We start from the raw sequence: 20,419 nt of genomic DNA on the forward strand, positions 1-20,419 counted from the left end.
TCACCTTACACATGATGTTCTTCACTGCAGTACTAAACTCTAAACTTCCCTGCTAAATTCCAACCCAGATCACCAGATTCTGAAATTACTTCTGTGCATGATGCAACAGTAAAAATAAAAAGACAAACAAAAACCCACAAACACAAGACCAGTCATTACTGGCTCACACTTATGTCCATCATGAGGGAAGTAGCAATGACTTACTAGGAATAACAACAATTAGAAGCCAAAACCAAACTAAGTAAATCATGGTAACTCCTCACAATTTTAGATTCCATCCTGTGGCTTCTAATTAATTCCTCCTCCCCCTTGCTCTCCCCCTCCTCTCTCTTCTGTTTAAAGCAGATGACCTCATTTATCCTAATGGAAGTCATCAATACTGAGTGTCCTCTGATGGCTGCCCACACTGCTTGCTTTCTCAGCCCCTTGCTTCTTCATTAATCAGCAACCTCAGTGGTATTCTTCCTCTATCTGCAACTTCCTTCAAATAACTAACCCCCTACCTTCTGCCCTATTTTCACTCTCATCTTAAATCAAATGTTGTTGACTCATATCCCTTGGCTAAATAACTATATGTACAAGACAGAAACAGGAAATATTATTAAGAGCTCGCTACTGAGCAAGTTGCTCTAAGGTTTTTCATGGCATGAAATTTTAATTAAAGCTTCCACACTTCGTGCATTTATGCCCCACCTCCACGAGGATTAGTGCTTTGTTAGGTTTTAGGGATTCCATTTAATTTTCTATTCTCTGACTGCCCCACTTGACACTCTCCCTACCCACACAGAGCTGGTTAGTCTCCAACAGTTTTACGAAAAATGTTGCCCTCTGGTGGCTTGAAATTTTCAACTTGGCAAGTTGTGCATGTAAGATATATACACATATATGTATATTTGAAAATTACTTGTAAATTTTTAAAGTATTTAACAGAATTTAAGTACCTAAAAATCATTTAAATTTATTAGTGAGTAATAAAAGTTTAAAATTATGGCCATTATTTTAGGCAGATTCAAATAAGTTAACAGCATAACACAAATTGATTGCATTAATACTAGAAAATTCTTTATTCTGTAAGAAGAAAGACGGAGTTACCGAGTCTTAAATGATTTGCTCACATATACGAAATGACGTAAATTCTACATCATCAACCTACTAAAGATTAAAGTATCATAATTGTAGAGGATCCCACTGATTTTCTTTTTCATCTTTAATCTTACCTTGACTATTTCTATTCTGTGTATATGTTGTAAAGGGGGAGCAGAGAAAAAGAGTGAGGAGGATTTAAAGGTCATCATTAAATTTTACACTTCAGAATTCAAATTTTAAAAAAATTGCTTTTATTTCATCAATCTAATACTATTTTGATAAAACAGAAGTAAAACAAAAGCTTAATGTAAAGACACAAAACCTCACACAGTAATAAGAATGCAGTTTGGTTTACAATCATGTAATTAAAGTAAATAACCCCATAAAAATTATACAGTTGCCATTTTGGATTTTTACCTAACAGGTCATGCTTTTTTTTTTTTTTTTTTAACATCTTTATTGGAGTATAATTGCTTTACAATGTTGTGTTAGTTTCTGCTTTATAACAAAGTGAATCAGTTATACATATGTTCCCATATTTCTTCCCTCTTGGGAGGGAGGGAGATGCAAGAGGGAAGAGATAACAGGTCATGCTTAATGACCACTGTCAAAATGTTAAATTTAAGATGTGGTTGTTAACTTGGATGTCCTTTTTCATTTGTTACCCTACCATGCCCCCTTGTGACAGATAAAAAGAGGTTTAATTTTTGCTTCATAATAATTATGTCTAATTTTTGGCCATTAAAGCAATGATTTTTATGTATGAGCATATATTCCTTATTAAAATTTTTCTAAAAAATATTATTTACTATGCTGATCAATTAAAAATGTACTCAACCTAAAAAAAACCCTTCAGTTACAAGAATTAGCAAGAAACACCTATATATTTCCAGAGACAGATTCCAACAAGATAAAAGTTTCCTTACTTTCACTATCACAGACATTGCAAACGCTGTAAATATCTAGGAAATTAGATCTTGAACGTAAATAAATAATAATAATTTGTTGAACGTTGGCTAAATCAGTTCTTAAGCCACTTCTGGTATTTGAACTTGCCCCAGGAGTTTCAGTAACTTTTATTTTTCTCAAAACATTGATTTAAACGTTGTTTTTGATACTGTTGAAAATAAGTAGAAATATATATCAAAGCAATATAACATTATCAAACTACCCCGATTTACTGAATTCCACTTCCCTGGAACTGAGAGTCTCATTTTCATTAAGGGTTTGGGGTTGTATTTCCCTGGGAAACCACCACAGAGCCCTGATGAACTTAGTAGGAGTTTACAAGAGTACAGGAGGCATAAAGCAAGTTGACAAACAGAGCACACATTTACATTTTCTCTAAAAATGCTTAAAATTTCAATATTTTAAAGTTGACAAACGTTTAGTACAACAAAAAACATTATAGTTATCTCAAAAAGATAAAAGGGAAAGTTAAGATATCACTAATATAATGCCAAAAAAGGAAAGTTGAACATTAGGAATATAAAACTCAGTCATCAGTAATTTATCAATGGCTAGTAAGTGCTGTGCCAACAAATAACAGTTATTACTTAGAAACCAACAGTATCTTGGTTATTTTTATTTCTGTTTTTAAAAATTAAATATACATATTTCTTAGAATTCTATGATTGAACTGATTAAAATAATAGAAAAATTAATAAAGATACAAATTAATCTGAGTGCTTCTTTGTATGCTGATATAAGCTAGAACTATAGGATATAGATTCCTTGCTCTTCTCAGGAGTAATGTTACTTTTATGGAAACATTTCACTGACATTAAGATCTTTATAAAAGAAACTGATGAGTGAGAGAAACTCAAAACAGATAAAAAAAAAAAAGTCATGTTACTTATATTGAGCCTATGAGTCCATGAGTAAATATAAAGTTTTAAGTAAATGTAAAGTTATATGAAATATACAAATACTTTTAAATTGTTTTAATTATGGTTATAAATTCATAACAACCAATTTCGTGCTCTGACATCTACAAATTACTCCACATATTAAGTAATTTTAATAAAATGATTAGAGGTCTCCAAAGAAAGACAAATGATTTGAGTAGCCTGGCAAATGGAATATAAGAAAAGATGCCTTTGAACATTTCACAAGTTCAGCATAATCACAAAAGATATACACTGTGCTCCTTTTCCAAAGTGTCAAGTTGTGAAGTCTTTATAGCTGATATTCATGGAACTGATGAATTTATAGAAATAATTTACTGAATAATCAAGCAATTTAAAAACACACAAAGGAATAATCACACGAAGCAGACACTCTTTAGAATCAACATTTGCTGAGATTAACCAGCTTCAAAACCAATTACAGCATAATTCTCAGTGCACAATAGATAGAATAATCAATAGCCAAGTAGCTAAGGAACAGGGCAAAAGTGAAAATAGCATTTAAGAGTATAATAAATCATTAAATGTAATATCATAATTTTCTCTAAGTTTTCTTGTTCTTTTTTTATGGAATTATTACCTTGGACATTCTTATATCTGTGCATTTCATTTCTATTCTCATTAAATACAATTTGCTAAAAAATAGTTTAAAAGATTTTATCTTTAATGTCAGATACATAGTTTTGCAAAGATCATTGATTACCCACCTAATTTTTTCCTTAATTTCTTTGATTTCATTTTCTGTGCTCTCTTCAGCATTTGCTGAGCAGTAGAAATATCCTTAAAGCCCCTATTAAAAGATTAAATTTAATAAAGGCAAAAAATCCCCAGACTATATTTATATATGCACATACATATAAACACACATATCTGAATTATATCATACACAAACAAATTTGAATTCCCATTGAAGAATCTGTAATTTAACAGAGGTATGGTTTCTTAAAAACTAATAAAGCTATTCTTGAAATCTTGAAAAATATCTGCTTTGGATATTTAAAAATTTCTCAATTTCTTAATAGTTTAGTGTAAAACAGACCGACCACATACCATTCTTCTGAAATTTTTTCTTCTTTTTCAGATTTTAGCAAACTCTTTCTGCTGGTCTTTGATTCAGGTGTCCTGGATAAGGTTCTATTTTCTGAACTAGCAATAAGAAAAAACCACACTTAACTGAATCAACACAAGTATATCAGCACTTTTTAAAACTACAAGCTGTTTATGTTGTCTCAAACTCGGAAATAAAATACATTTAAGTTACAGAAAAACTTTATCTTGAAAAGTAATAAAAGTCTGCCATTAATTTAAAATGTTTACATTTCAATTACTTCAAGCATATTTCAATCCTTTCGTTGAAAGAAACACAGCATTGGAATTTTTATTCTAACCCTTATCTCTACCTATATAGCAATATTTAAAAGTTCACTTGTTTACAACAGTTAACATTATTTCACTGACACTTAAGTTTTGTGTTTGCTTTAATAAACTTATATCACACATATTACTTACACTGAAAACTCCATAAAATCATTACATTTTTAACAAATTCATACCTCTTTTCATCATCTTACTACTTTTGTAAAGAGTATAATATTCTTGTCATTCATTAGAGGTTGATCCTCTAAAAGAGCAATTTAGCTTACCTGCTATTAAATTGTGTGTGTTCCGATGAAAACAAATTTTCTTTCTCATTACACAGCCATGCTTGAGCTGGATGACTTGGTAAATTAAGTGAAGTATCAACAGATTTTAAGGTTCCAGAGAACTTATCAGAAAAAAATGTACATAAGTATAAAATAAATTGAAAAACATCTAGCATGATTATTGTATTACTTTACATGCATATTACTGAGTAGCCTAAGAAAAACTCACATAAAAATTATAATCAAATGAAATTTATGGAATATATATACAAATGTCCTTTGTTGTAGTCATGAGAGATATGCTTTTGGTATAGTTTGCGTATACAGAATGATTAATTGCAAAGATCATGAAAAAAATTCAGAAAACAAAAACTTCAAAGATTATCAAATAAATAACAGATATTGCAGTCCATTGACCTCTGACTGAGAATCTTCAGCTGTTGCCCTTTTAATGCATATTTTTTTATTTTTAAAGTGCTGTCAACTAGTGATTTTATGCAGCTGAAGCATATCTTTTTTTTTTTTTTGGCTACTGTGAAATAAAGTGTTGAAAGAAATCCAAAATAAAGAAAAAAATCAGGAGCAAATGAAAGAAAAGCTACATGAAAAATTACATCTGGGGATGAGGAGGAAGTCAGAGGCTTCTAAAAGTAATTGTGTTTTTCAAGTCAATAAATTGTATTATTAATCACTGCAGCAGAGCATAACCTTAAGAAATGAGCAAAGATCGAGCACTAAGAGGTTTCCATGACATGTTACCTTTGGCCAGCGCAGCTGGTTTGGAAGAAGCAGTGTTTGTGAAGGGAAGCGGGTGGAATCTAAAGCAAGCCATTCCTTCTCTAAGGCAGCCTGCACAAATAATAACATTAATGTACATAATTTAGTTTGCATAACTTTTACAAAGATTCTTTTAAATTGTCTTATATACTACACATGTTAAGAAAGTATTTCAGCATTTTTATTGAGAGGAAAATCTGCTACTTGCTCACTCTGTGAGATGTTATGTATCTGTTTAATGCAAACATTCTAAAAAATGGGATAAGATTTTTCATCCCCAAGTGGAATAAAGTAAAGCCTTGAGTACTCACATGCTCTAAAAAATGAGACGTGCAGATTGTTCAGTGTATTTAACTGTTTGAGAACTATAACTCTGAGCCAACTCTAGATGTAACTGAGGGAAATAATCCTTTAGCTCTTTATTATGCAAAATATAATATTTTCCATCAAACCTCACCATTAAAAATTTATAGTATTTTAACATATTAGTATCAATTTTCTGTAAATACTATCTGTAAGATAGCTTTTACTTAACTTTAGTTCAACATTTCACGAATTTTCTGAAGAGATGGAAAAAAGAATTTTGTGGCAATATACAGAACATGGTTCCTGATATTATATTCTCTAGTTCAAGAGTTTGAATGATAAAAATATAAATTTAAATTTGAAATGATCTTAAGTCACTTCACTCTTCATCTTACAACATCTTTATTCCATTTATGTAATTTCCAAATTTATCGTTCTACAATGGAAATATATTAGTTATGCTCGTGTTGTATAATTTAGGGTATAATTATCTAAATTTTATTCACTTGGATTATCTAATATGGTTTAAATAATATTCTGTGGTTCTATAATTGTTTTTGAATCTTTAAGAAAAAAGGATGATCATAATACCAATGAACTTGTTTTTTAGAAGTTTCTAAAATGATCAAACATATTTATGTTTTAAAAACTGGAATGACTATAAACTGAGAAGACCTAAATGCAATTTTCCACTTATACAGCTTCAGTGCTTCTTGACTATCTCTTGAAAAACCATTGGAAAGGCAAGCCTAAGACATCTTGACTACAGGCCAGCAGCACAATGACAGACCATTACTTACAGCATTTAGTCTTAGGAAACCTAATCAGATTCATGTTATTTGAATATCTATGTAAAAAGGATACAGTTGTGCACCAGTACATTGTCCAGTTCCTTCTAGGCAGAGATCATTAACATATATATCACAGTTATATACCAGTTATATCTGGTTTAAGAATATATAACTGGTTTAAGAAGAGCTATTTAATGCAAAATTGCAAACAGTATGGAGGGCTCAGATTTCTAAATTCTTTCTTTTGTATGACAAATAAAGGAAAATTCATATTTATGCCAGGAAAGATCAAGGCCCAAGGCATATCAGCTATCACTAAATTAGTATTCTTATTCTGTAAAATTGCTAAAATGAAGAGAAGATGTGGAGACAATATTATGAAAGGCAATGTGCCAGAGGATTCTGGGAAGATGGTGGGGTAGGGAGCACCAGGAACCTGTCTCCCAACCTAGACAACAACTAAACTGGCAGAATCTGTCTAGTGTAACCATTTTGGAACTCTAGAGTCTATTGAAGGCTTGTGATGTCCTGGGGAAGACTTGGATGGTAAACTGTGGTTAATTTTGGTAAATGTCAGCCCTTAGCACAGTTGCAGCTATCTATCCTCCATTTCCCGGCCCCAAGGCAGGCAGCTATTCATGCGTTTTAGAAGTACCTTGCACACAGTTTGCAGGAGCCAGGGTGGACAATGAGGACACTGTCTTCCAAAGACTGGAGATCTGTACTCTGACCGTTGAGTGTTGCTTCTGATCTCAGAGGTACAAAGAAGTGAGTGGCACCTCCCCTATTGTTGTGAGGCTATTTACCCCACCTACTAAGTGATTTCCAGAGGATTTAAAGGGCAGGTGTTCTTCCCCCAACTCCTCCCCTCTTCATTTTCCTCTTTTTCCTTTTTTGGGAAACAAACACTATGGACTAGAATATTCATTTTAAAAAAGACTAGGATATGGGGCTTCCCTGGTGGTGCAGTGGTTGAGAGTCCGCCTGCCAATGCAGGGGACACGGGTTCGTGCCCTGCTCTGGGAGGATCCCACATGCCGCAGAGTGGTGGGCCTGTGAGCCTAGCCACTGAACCTGCGTGTCCGGAGTCTGTGCTCCACAACAGGAGAAGCCACAACAGTGAGAGGCCCACGTACCACAAAAAAAAAAAAAAAAAAGACTAGGAAATTCAAAAGCATCTGCACATATGGGGGAAAGTCAGTACACATGCCCAGGGGAAGGCACAGGCTTAGAAAAGAAATGAGAAGACCTTGAGTTTACAACTCAGGCTGATCCTTGGCGCAGACGCAGCCTAAAACAATCAAAACAAAAACAATAAAAACAAAAGCAAAAAACCTGGCAAACACTGGGGAAGAGAGAGAATCTTATTTCCACAGTTACCACATTATTAGATTCAATGTCTAACTTTAAATAAAAATCACAAGGCATACAAAGAAGCAGGAAAATTTACAGCCCATTCAAAGGAAAAAAATCAACCAAAACTATGCTTTAAAAAGACCTCATGGCAGATTTACTAGACAAAGACTTTAAAGTAACTGTCTTAAATATGTTCAAAGAACTAAAAGAAGGGAGAAAATGATCTATGAACAAAGTGGAAATATCAATAAAGAGATAGAAAACCTGAAAAGAAACCAAGAAGAAATTTTGAAGCTGAAAAGTATAATAACTGAAAAGAAAAATTCACTAAAATTCACTGGTAGGATTCACTAGAGGGATCTGCCTCTGAGTAGGCAGATAAAGGAATGAGTGAACTTGAAGATACAGCAATGGAATTATCAAATCTAAAGAACAGAAAGAAAAAAGATTGAATAAAAATGAACAGAACCTAAAGGTCCTGTGAGACACCATCAAATGTACCAATATATTCATCATGGGAGTCAGAGGAGAAGAAAGAAAAAAACGGGCAGAGAGAATATTTGAAGAAATAATGACTAAAAGTTTTCCAATTCAATAGACCTGAATATAAACATCCAAGGAGCTCAATGATCTCGAAGTAAGATGAACTCAAAGAGCCCCACACCAAGCCACATTATAATCAAACTTTCGAAAGACAAAGACAAAGAGAGAATCTTGAAAGGAGCAAGTAAGAAGCAACTCGTCATGTACAAGGAATCCTCAAGATTATCAGCAATTTCTCATCAGCATCCTTGACATCCAGAAGGCAGTGGGCTGATATATTCAAAGTGCTGAAAGAAAAACAAACAAACTGCCAATCAAGAATCCTATATCTGGCAAAACTGTCCTTAGATTTGAGGAAGAACTGAAGACACTCCCAGATAAACAAAAGCTGAGAGAATTCATTACCATTAGATCTGGCCTGAAAATAATGCTAAAGAGAGTTCTACAGGTTGAAATGGCAGGATACTAGGCAGCAATTAAAAGGCATATGAAGAAATAAAGATCTCAGTAACTACATGGGAAATTATAAAAGCTAATATTATTGTAACAACAGTTTGTTCACTCCACTTTTTAAGATACTAATACATTTAAAAACAAACAATTCTCAGTTTAAAAGCTAGCATTATTGAAAGTTTGGTTTGTAACTCAACATTTTCTTTTCCACATGATTTAAAATACTAGTCTATTTAGAGAAATTATTAGTCTATGTTTGGAGCACACAATGTATAAAGATGCAATTTTGTGACATCAACAACGGAAAGGGGTGGAGATGTAGCTATAAAGGAGAATAATTCATGGATGCTACTGAAGTTAAGCTGGTGTAAATGCAAATTAAGGTGTTTATAACATTAGGATATTAAGGGAGAATGAAGAGTTATTGTTTAACAGGTATATAGTTTCAGTTTTGTAAGATAAGAGTTCTGGATATGCATGGTGGTGAGGGTAGCACAACTTTATGAATATACTTAATACCACTGAATGCACACTTAGAAATGGTTAAGATGGTAAATTTTATGTTATGTGTACTTTCCCACAATGAAAGAATTGGAAGAGAATTTTTTTTTTTTTTTTTTTTGCGGTACGCGGGCCTCTCACTGCCGTGGCCCCTCCCGCTGCGGAGCACAGGCCCCGGACACGCAGGCTCAGCGGCCACGACTCACGGGCCCAGCCGCTCCGCGGCACGCGGGATCCTCCCGGACCGGGGCACGAACCCGCGCCGCCCACACCGGCAGGCAGACTCCCAACCACTGCGCCACCAGGGAAGCCCCGAAGAGAAATTTTAAAGGTAATATGCTACCTGAGGAGTGACTGTGGAAAAGGACTAGTGATGCCAGGCAAGGAGTCTGACTTATGCACTAATTTTTATATAAAGAAACAACTTTTTTTTTCTTAAACACCTGCCAAACCACCTCTTTTTATACTCTCTGGGACTCCAGCTGTTTTCTTTCTGCAGCAGGACAAGGTCCCACAAAGCACAGTGATTTCTTTGCTGTATCATATAGATGATGATGGAGGTTTCTTCCTTGGAAAAGCTACATGAAGTTTGAGGAAAAAAATTAGTTCTTTAAATTGATATCTAAAAGTGCAGAAAACTTTGAAAATACTTTTTCTTGGTTTTCAATATAAGGTCACAAACTTTTGTTAGATTCCAGAACAATTCTTTTTTTTTTAATTAATTTTTTTTTGAGTATAGTTGCTTTACAATATTGTGTTAGTTGATTCCAGAACCACTGTCTCTTGGAAATTTCTAGAGACATAAATAGAAGGTTTAGTATAAAATGCTAAAGATACTTTCAGTAATTACATAATCTCAACCAAAAATGTTACCAAGACTACTGATTTATATGAGTTCAAGCTTATTAATATCAACTATAGTTGGCAGTACCTAGTATGTTGAGGAAAAAAATCTCAAAATGTCAGGAGGAATTGGCCAAGATTAAAAATATACTACTGTTTAAAAAAATGTATATTAATATATCATGCTTACTACTGGACATTTATACAAATTTCAATTATTGCTTAAGAAAACCTTCTGTTAACTTACAACTGAGAATTTGGAAAGCTTTCTGTTTATTAGAAGACTATTATCAAATTTACTTACACATTAAAAATAAACTTGAACTTAGATAAATTTGTAACTGTGTACTCACAATTGAACATTTGAACAGATAAACATATATTTGACTTTTTATCAGAGAAGAAATTATTATCCTATAATCCAACTTTGAGAGACTAGGAAATAAGGCTATCAGAAGAGCCGGGAATAACATTCATGTTTATTTGCTTATGTATGTACAAAATTTTTCATACCAACTAATATAATCCTTTCATTTGACATATGAAACTAGAATCAGATTTGCTGTAAGCCACAAGTTAGTTAGAGTTGAACAGGTCTTAGAAATTCTAAAAGCCATGTCTTGGTCTCATTTTTATTCTTCACCATCCCCAACTCTGAGCCCTAATACTTTTCTCCTCTTCTACCCAAGCTGCCTCATGCCATTTTCAAAAGAATTCTTTCTAACACTTCTTGATAACTTTTGTAGCACCTCAGAATCCTTACAGTTTGGAAATTTGGCCCATTATGAATCTCAAATCTCACCTTCTAAACCCTCTCCTCCATTCTCAACTTTTGATACATCTTCAGGTTATCTATCAGCTAAGTTTGGCCATGTAACTGTGGCCCTTGAAATTTGTCTGTATACGTTTTCAGTTTTCTGAACCATTGGAACCTGACAGTTATGTGCCTTTTATCACAAAAGGTACTCAACAATAGTCTGACTTCACCACTCTCACTTCCTTCTGTCCACATACCTAAATAAGGCAATTTGATCAGTTAATGTGGCTGCCCCCAGAAAGGGATCATACTCTTGCAGCTACTTCCCAGGTAATGATTATGAAAAAATACATGGAGGATAATACAGTCCTATTTTGACAACTCTGGATTCTCTCCTGATCATTCCTGGGCATGAAACATATTTCCTTTCCCTAATAGGATGTCTCAGGCCAGCGTGATTGACACATCCTCAGGGTGCAGCCTGGATGTTTTCCCCACTCCCATTCTCAGTCATCCTATGGGGCAGACAGATGCCACCTGGAAGGTGTCCTGGTCATAGATCACCTTCAAACATTTAAGGAAACACCATTATGGTCCTGGAAAGCATTCAAGTCAGCTTCAATTCACTGGCCAGGGTTGTTTTAGATGGCAGAACTGCCTTCGACTTCCTCCTTGCGGGCCCAAAAAGAGTCTGTAATAGCTAATACTTCCAGCTGTACCTGGATTAAAGCCTCAAGTCTAGTGGGAAGGTCAATACAGAAACTTAAAGAGGAAACGCCTGGGGTATTGATAGCATCCTTCATTAAATGCATCATGAGGATAACCTAATGGATTTTGTCCTAGCCCCTGTCAGATTATTCAGAGTAGCCACTGGAGTGGGTACTTGGGGGAAAATTTGCCATGTACACATGAAGGGTACATATTGTTGGGAGATAGTTTTCCATAGGTCTCTAACATTTCTTCATGACTTATGATATCTTTTGTTCTGGACTATCTTTCCAAGGATGTTAATATAGCTAACAGACTTGGAAGATATAGTCTTTGAGTGATTCCTTCTGGAGCAGAAGGCAAAATTTGTTTGCTATCTGGTATAAGAAAATAACTACTTCCCCTGGAGCATAGGATGAACAGGTTTGCTAGCAGCCTTTTATAAAATATAGGGTTTTCTAAGCTTCCAGATTCCTAAGGGGGAATTCCTGCCTATGGAACCTGGGGGCAAAGGGAATACATAAAAACATGAGGCTTCTGCTGCCTGATGTGACAAGTAATAAATGTCTCATTTCTTCTGCCAGCATCCATGAAAGTGTGGCAGCCTAACTTGTTAGACTGCATGCAGGATACAATCTCAGATCCCTCACATTTCTTGGCACTTTAAAATTAAGGTAAACTATGCTTAATAAAAACTAAAACAAATTGACCTTCGTTATCAGTGTCCCCTTGATTAACCATCTGTAAAATGAAAACACATTTCAGAGAGGCAACAAACCAATATAAAGAGTTCATGGCAGATTGATCCGGGCTTTTTGTTTGAGGCTAATTTATTAAGACCATTTTATATTTACTTCTTTCATAGCTGAAAATATTCAAATATATTTCTGACATCTCCTAAACTTGGGGCCATGTTATATCTATCAATGTACCTACCCTAGCACCAAGTACAGTACCTACCATAATGTAAACATTCAGTATTTGTTGGCTGGGAAGGAAAATATAAGTTTGAATACATGTATATCACTACAACTCTCTTGTGATAAATCTTAAAGAAAAGTACAGACTATACCAAAGGCAATTATTGTTATGACCTAAATAAGTGATAAAAGGGAAGTCCTGGTTAGATATGTCTTACAGTTGTAAAGATGAAAATAAGAGAAAGAAAGAACAAAAAATATAGGGACACTTTTGTAATTTGATTATGTCATCTGAAGTTGTAAGATGATTTTAAAATGAAGTGATGGCCATAAAAAAGGGAGTAAAAAATATGTCAAAGGAAGGCAAAGTAATAATACCTTCTTAATTGGTATTTAGTTTTAATTCTTTGCTCCCCTAAACTAAAATCTCTGTATTACAAACAAATTCATCCATTTAAAACAAATAATACATTTAACTCCCTTGCTCAAAACCCAATAATAATGTTCTATCACATTTGAAATAAAATTCAAAGTTCTTGACTTCATATCACAGGCTTTATGTGAACTGTTCCCTGACCATTCCTCTGTTTCTTCCCTATCTCTGGCTATTCTCCACAACTAATCAGTTCTACTTACTGTAAATATTCTGTTTCTTTAATATACTAAAAAAGTTCCTGTTTCAAGGTTTCCATACTTGCCCTCCACTTAGCCCAGCACCACATTACCCAATGGCTATCCCTTCACTTTATTTTCACATCTCTATAAAAATATTTCACCTCATATAGGCCTCCCATGATAGTCCAATCAGATTCTATGCTCTATCTCTTAACCTTCCTTATAAAAATTTTTATAGCAATTTTCAATATCTTCTAGTATTCTGTATATTTATATATTTATTCACTGTCTGTCACCTTAAGTGAATGTAAGGTCACTGAGGTCAGAGATTTTATCTCTTTTGTTCACTGTGGTGAGAACAATGTCTGAAACACTTAAAATAATCACTGACTTGAAATATTTATAAACATTTCATTTTGGACATTTTATTCTGGTATAGCTCTAATTAGAATTAAGGTTCGCCTGGGAACAACTATAAATATTGGAATAAAAAAGGAGCTGAGGGCTTCCCTGGTGGCGCAGTGGTTGAGAGTCCGCCTGCCGATGCAGGGGACAAGGGTTCGTGCCCCAGTCCGGGAATATCCCATATGCCGTGGAGCGGCTGGGCCCATGAGCCATGGTCGCTGAGCCTGCGCGTCTGGAACCTGTGCTCTGCAACGGGAGAGGCCACAACAGTGAGAGGCCCACATATCCCCCCCCCCCAAAAAAAAGGAGCTGAAGGTACTCAAGAACAATTGAAGCAGTCAAGACTTAAAAAGCTAAGATCCCAGAGAGTATAGTCTCATGCAGATATGAACCCTGTATTTCCTGCCACATTTTCCCTCAGGGAAATTCCCAATTTTATTAACAGGAAAGAGAAGCCAAGCAGAAATCTAAGGCCTACTTGTAGCAGTTTCACTGGAATGAAGAGACAGAGGTTAAAGTGTAGGGATGCCAAGGCAGTTAGGATTGAAGGACCAAGATCCCTGAGAGGAGAGAACCACTGAAATGTGAGCTCAAAGTCTTGTATAAAATAAACCCTTCATATGTTTGCAAATTCCAAGTAGCATATGTGTTGGAGAGATACCTAGACTCAAAGTGCAATAGCAATAGCTGGTGTGCTAAAAAGCTAAAAAGAAATTTCTTTAGTCATTTGATGCTATGGAGAAAGGGATTAGAATTTTGGAAAAAACAAGGTGAAGGTAACCTGGTAAATATCCCATTCTCAGTTTAAACATTATATTGGCTCAACCCTAAGAGAAACCAGAAACAGACCAGCCCTAACAAAGCTTAAAAATAAGACTCAAAAGGATCTCTGTCTATAAAATATCTGCCTGTCAGAACAAAATTAAATCCTCTTTAGAGAAATAAAACATCTTCCAGTGCCTTTATACTTTTTACATATATGTCTGATACTTAATCAATGATTAAATGCTAATAAAGAGAATTGGCTGACTCAAAATATTGGGTTGGTCAAAAGGTTTGTTCGTTTTATTCCATAAGATGGCTCTAGTAGTGCTTAGTTGTCTTAACTTTATTCAAAACAATTTTGTTAGATTGTATTGTGACAGCTGTCATTTCAGCGTGCATTAAAGAAAAAAAAATCAAAATTGGTGAATTTTTGTGTAGCCATTTAATACTGAAGATGGAAAAAAAAGCAACATTTTTGGCATATTATGCTTTATTTAAAGAAAGGTAAAAACACAACTGAAATGCAAAAAAAGATTTGTGTAGTGTATGGAGGTTTTGTGACTGATCAAATGTGTCAAAAGTGGTTTGTGAAGTTTTGTGCTGGAGATTTCTCCCTGGGTGATGCTCCATGGTTGGATAGACCAGTTAAGTTGATAGCAATCAAATCAAGACATTAATTGAGGACAATCAATGTTATACCACGTGAGAGATGGCCAACAAACTCAAAATATCCAAATCAAGCGTTTAAAATCATTTGCACCAGCTTGGTTATGTTAATAGCATTGATGTTTGGGTTCCATGTAAGTTAAATGAAAAAAAAACCTTCTTGACCATTTTTCTGCATGCGATTCTCTACTTAAACTGGTCCATTTTTAAAACAAATTGTGTCAGGTGATGAAAAGTGGATACTGTATAATAATGTGGAAGGGAAGAGATTGTGGGGCATGCAAAATGAACTACCACCAACCACACCAAAGGCCGGTCTTCATCCAAAGAAGGTGATGTTACGTATATGATGGGATTGGAAGGGAGTCTTCTATTATGAGCTCGTTTCAAAAAAAACCAGATGATTAATTCCAACAAGTACTACTCCCAATTAGACCAACTGGAAGCAGCACTCGACAAAAAGCCTCTGGAATTAGTCAACAGAAAATGCATAATCTTCCATCAGAATGATGTGAGACCACATATTTCTTTGAAGACCAGGCAAAAACTGTTACAACTTGGCTGGGAAGTTCTGATTCATCTGCCATATTCACCAGACATGGCACCTTTGCATTTCCATTTATTTCAGTCTTTACAAAATTCTCTTAATGGAAAAAATTTTAATTCCCTGGAAGACTGTAAAAGCCACCTGGAATAGTTCTTTACTCAAAAAGATAAAAAGTTTTGGGTAGATGGAATTATAAAGTTGCCTGAAAAATGGTAGAAGGTAGTGGAACAAAAGGGTGAATACGTTGTTCAATAAAGTTCTCGGTGAAAATGAAAAATGTGCCCTTTAGTTTTACTTAAAAACCGAAGGCACTTTTTGGTCAACCCAGTACAAGAGATAAATTGTCAATAGAAATAAACCTACAAGTGATCCAAATGTTGCAATTAACCGAGAAAACTTTGAATATACCATACTCAGTATGTTCAAGAAAATACAGGAAATGATAGAAAACTTCAATATATAACTAGAATTTACCACAAATAATCAAGTAGAAATTCCAGAACTAAAAAGCAGAATAACTGAAATTAGGAATTTAATAGATAGGCTAAAAATGATTAGATAAAAGAGATGATTAGTGAACTACAAGATGGGTCAGTAGGAAACATGCAAATTAAAACACAGAAGTAAAAAAAGAAAACAATTCAGAAAAGAGTCTAAGAGACACATGAGAAATGGTAAGGGATTCTAACATATGTGTTTTTGGACCTACTTTACCTCAGAGAAGAGAGATAATGAAAAAGATTAAATATTTGAAATACCTCTGGCCAAGCAATTTCCAAAACTGATGAAAGACATAAACCACAGATTCAAGAAGCCACATAACCTCCCCCACTCCAAGCAGAGTACATACAAAGAAAACCACACCCATGCTGAAAAGCAAATACAGGAAATAAACCTTAAAAGTAGTCTGGGGAGTAAGAGTTGGAAAGAAGTATCTTCAAAGAAGAAAAAATAAGACTTATTACTGACTTTTCAATAGAATCTATTAAAGCCAGAAGATAATAAATATGGCATCTTCAAACACCAAAAGCCTACCTGGAATTCTATATCTAAAGAAGATATCCTTCAAAGTTTTAAGTGAAAGAAATTTTCAAGCAATCAAAAACTGACCTGAACTAAAATATATATTAAAGAAAGTCCTTAAGGTCAAAGAAAATGATGGAAGAATAATAATGCAGGAAGGAATGAAGTGCATAGAAAGAGGTAACCATAAATTAACAAGCTAATGTGAGAAAAAAAGGAAAAACAAAAATACCTGATTAAAGGGAAAAAAAGGTAAAAAGAAGCAGAAAAGGAACACAGAACTAACAGGACAAATGGAACACAAACAGAAAGATGATATATGTAAACCTAATTATACTCTCAATTGAAATAAATTTAAAGTCTGAATATATTAATAAAAAATCAAAATGGAATATAAAAGTAAGCAAAATCCAACTGTATACTCATATAAGAGTCACAGTTTCAATATAAAAGCAACAGAGATGTTTAATGGGAATGGTTAAGAAAACATATATTATAAAATTACCAGTCAAAAGAAAGTTGCTGTAAGTATGAAAATATCAGAGGGAATGGCCAATAAGGCAATTAGTTAAAGAGGGAAATTAGAGTTAAAGAGTGAAATGTTATCATTATAAAAGTGTCAGTAATACAATGACTTAACTATTCTAAACATGTATACCCTAATAACATATCCTCAAAGTATGAGGCCAAATTTGACAGAACTAAAAACTGATTTAGAGAAACCCACAATCTTAAGAAGAGATTTTAGCATTCTTCTGTCAATAACTGATAGAAACCTCCCCAAATCACTAAAAATAAGGATTCTTTTAAACACAATTAACAAGCTTGAAGCAACTGAGATTTTAGTAGCCATAACACCTGCAAAATGCACATTCCTTTCAAGTGCACATGGAATATTATCCCAAATAGATTATGTGCTAAGACAAATTTTTAAGAAACAAATAACATCAATCTTACATCAAACTCTTTCAATCTTACATCAAACATAGGAAACACTTCCTAATCAAATATAAGGTCAACACAACCTTGATAACAAAATCTGAAGAGTTTTACAAGAAAGAACATTTATGGGCACAGCTTCTTCTAGAATATAAATGCAAAAATCCTAACCAAAATATTAGCAGATCAAATTCAGAGATATATAAAAAGATAATGTATTATAGTTAAGTTGGTTTATTCTAGGAATACAAGGTTTAATTTTTAAAAATCAATGTTATAGGTATAAAAAGTATCTGATAAAATCCAAATCATATATAGAATCATCAACATCATCATCATATTAAACTTTTAGAAAGGTAAGAAGATACTAAGGAGGGTAACTCAATCAAATATAGAGTTTCTACAAGAAACATGTATTAAACATCTGACTTCATCATAGAAAGCTTTCAGCCTGAGACCAGGAGCTAGCAAAAGATGCCTGCTAAAATCACCGTTATTTAACATTTTACTGAAGGTAGTAGTCAGGACAATAAAGCAAGAAAAATAAATAAGAGGCACAAGAAAAAAATCTCTGCTCTTATGGGCAGAGATCTTAAGTGGCTTAAATAAATGAGATATTCTATGTTCATGAATTTAAAAATGTAATATTCTAAAAATATCAGTTCTCCCAAATTGATTTACAGATTTCTTGCAATCTTAGAGAAAATACTAACATTCATTGTGCAAATTGACAGGATGGTTCTAAAATTCATACATTAATGAAATGGATCAACAGTAGCAATAGCAGTTCTTTCTTGAAGAACAAAGTTGGAGCTCTTATTAGACTAGATAATACAATTTATTATAAATTATACAGAAATTGAAGTAGTGATATAAGAATAAACAACAGAATGATGACCAAAATTAAGAGAACCCACGCACAGAGTTTCCTGAATTTAAATAAAGGCCTCCACTGTAATCCATTGTGAAAAGTATGGTCTAAAAAACAAATGGTTGTGGGTCAACAAAATAACCAAATGTGTATGTTTGGAGGGAAATTGACCCCTTATTCACACTGCAGGGAAAATTTAACTCCAGATGCACCACAGACTTAAATGCTGAAAGTTAAGATAATGAAGTTTCTAGAATATGTTAATGACCTGAGTAAGCAAAGATATCTTATATGTCACAACTAAAAACTTTTGTTTTTAATTTAAAACAGAAACATTCTGTCCATCAAACTAAACCATAAAGAGAGAAAAAAAGGGAAACCCCAGAATTTAGGGAATATATTTGCATGGGAAAACAGAGAGGTATTTAGATTATATAGAGCACTCCTACAAGCCAATAAGAAAAGAGATGTACAACCCTACATAAAAATGCACAAACGACCAGTCCCTCTCATCAGGAAACTTACAAAAACCTCTTAGATGGCCTCATCCACCAGAGGGCAGACAGCATAAGCAAGAAGAACTACAATCCTGAAACCTGTGGAACAAAGACCACATTCACAGAAAGATAGACAAGATGAAAAGGCAGAGGGCTATGCACTAGATTAAGGAACAAAATAAAACCCCAGATAAACAACATAATGAAGTGGAGATAGGCAACCTTCCAGAAAAAGAATTCAAAATAATGATAGTGAAGATGATCCAGAACCTCGGAAAAAGAATGGAGGCAAGGATCAAGAAAATGTAAGAAATGTTTAACAAAGACCTAGAAGAATTAAAGAACAAACAAACAGAGATGAACAATACAATAAATGAAATGAAAACTACACTGGAAGGAATCAATAGCAGAATAACTGAGGTAGAAGAACGGAAAAGTGACCTGGAAGACAGAATGGTGAAATTCACTGCTGCGGAACAGAATAAAGAAAAAAGAATGAAAAGAAATGCAGACAGCCTAAGAGACCTCTGGGACAACATTAAACACAACTACATTCACATTATAGGGGTCCCAGAAGGAGAAGAGAGAGAGAAAGGACCAGAGAAAATATTTGAAGAGATTACAGTCGAAAACCCCTCGAACATGGGAAAGAAAGAGCCACCCAAGTCCAGGAAGCGCAGCGAGTTCCATACAGAATAAAACCAAGGAGAAACACGAGACACACAGTAATCAAATTGGCAAAAATTAAAGCCAAAGAAAAATTATTGAAAGCAGCAAAGGAAAAATGAAAAATAACATACAAGGGAACTCCCATAAGGTTAACAGCTGATTTTTCAGCAGAAACTCTACAAGCCAGAAGGGAGTGGCATGATATACTTAAAGTGATGAAAGGGAGGAACCTACAAACAAGATTACTCTACCCAGCAAGGATCTCATTCAGATTCAATGGAGAAATTAAAAGCTTTAGAGACAAGCAAAAGCTAAGAGAATTCAGCACCACCAAACCCGCTCTACAACAAATGCTAAAGGAAGTTATCTAAGTGGGAAAAACAGGAGAAGAAAAGGACCTACAAAAAAACCCCATAACAATTAAGAAAATGGTCATAGGAACATACATATCGATAATTACCTTAAACGTGCATGGATTAAATGCTCCAACCAAAAGACACACACTTGCTGAATGGATACAAAAACAAGACCCATATATATGCTGTCTACAAGAGACCCACTTCAGACCTAGGGACACATACAGACTGACAGTGAGGGGATGGAAAAAGATATTCCATGCAAATGGAAATCAAAAGAAAGCTGGAGTAGCAATACTCATATCAGAGAAAATAGACTTTAAGATAAAGAATGTTACAGGAGACAAGGAAGGACACTACATAATGATCAAGGGACCAATCCAAGATGAAGATATAACAATTATAAATATATATGCACCCAACAAAGGAGCACCTCAATACATAAGACAACTGCTAACAGCTATAAAAGAGGAAA

At 34.2% G+C, this 20,419-nt stretch overlaps 1 protein-coding gene across 1 annotated transcript in view; it reads right to left on the reverse strand.

Moving 5' to 3' along the window:
• The window catches only part of LRRIQ1 (leucine rich repeats and IQ motif containing 1), a 217,210-nt gene that overhangs the window by 58,852 nt on the left and 137,939 nt on the right, over positions 1-20,419 (reverse strand). The window contains exons 20-23 of the mRNA XM_024736878.1: positions 5,396-5,485; positions 4,637-4,758; positions 4,044-4,139; positions 3,701-3,783 (exon numbers count right to left, since the gene is read on the reverse strand). Of these exons, the coding sequence (XP_024592646.1) occupies positions 3,701-3,783; positions 4,044-4,139; positions 4,637-4,758; positions 5,396-5,485 (391 nt within the window). The remainder of the gene's footprint in view (positions 1-3,700; positions 3,784-4,043; positions 4,140-4,636; positions 4,759-5,395; positions 5,486-20,419) is intronic.

Source organism: Neophocaena asiaeorientalis, unplaced genomic scaffold (assembly GCF_003031525.2).
Source record: "Neophocaena asiaeorientalis asiaeorientalis breed wild unplaced genomic scaffold, Neophocaena_asiaeorientalis_V1.1 scaffold134, whole genome shotgun sequence".
Lineage (NCBI taxonomy): Eukaryota > Metazoa > Chordata > Mammalia > Artiodactyla > Phocoenidae > Neophocaena > Neophocaena asiaeorientalis.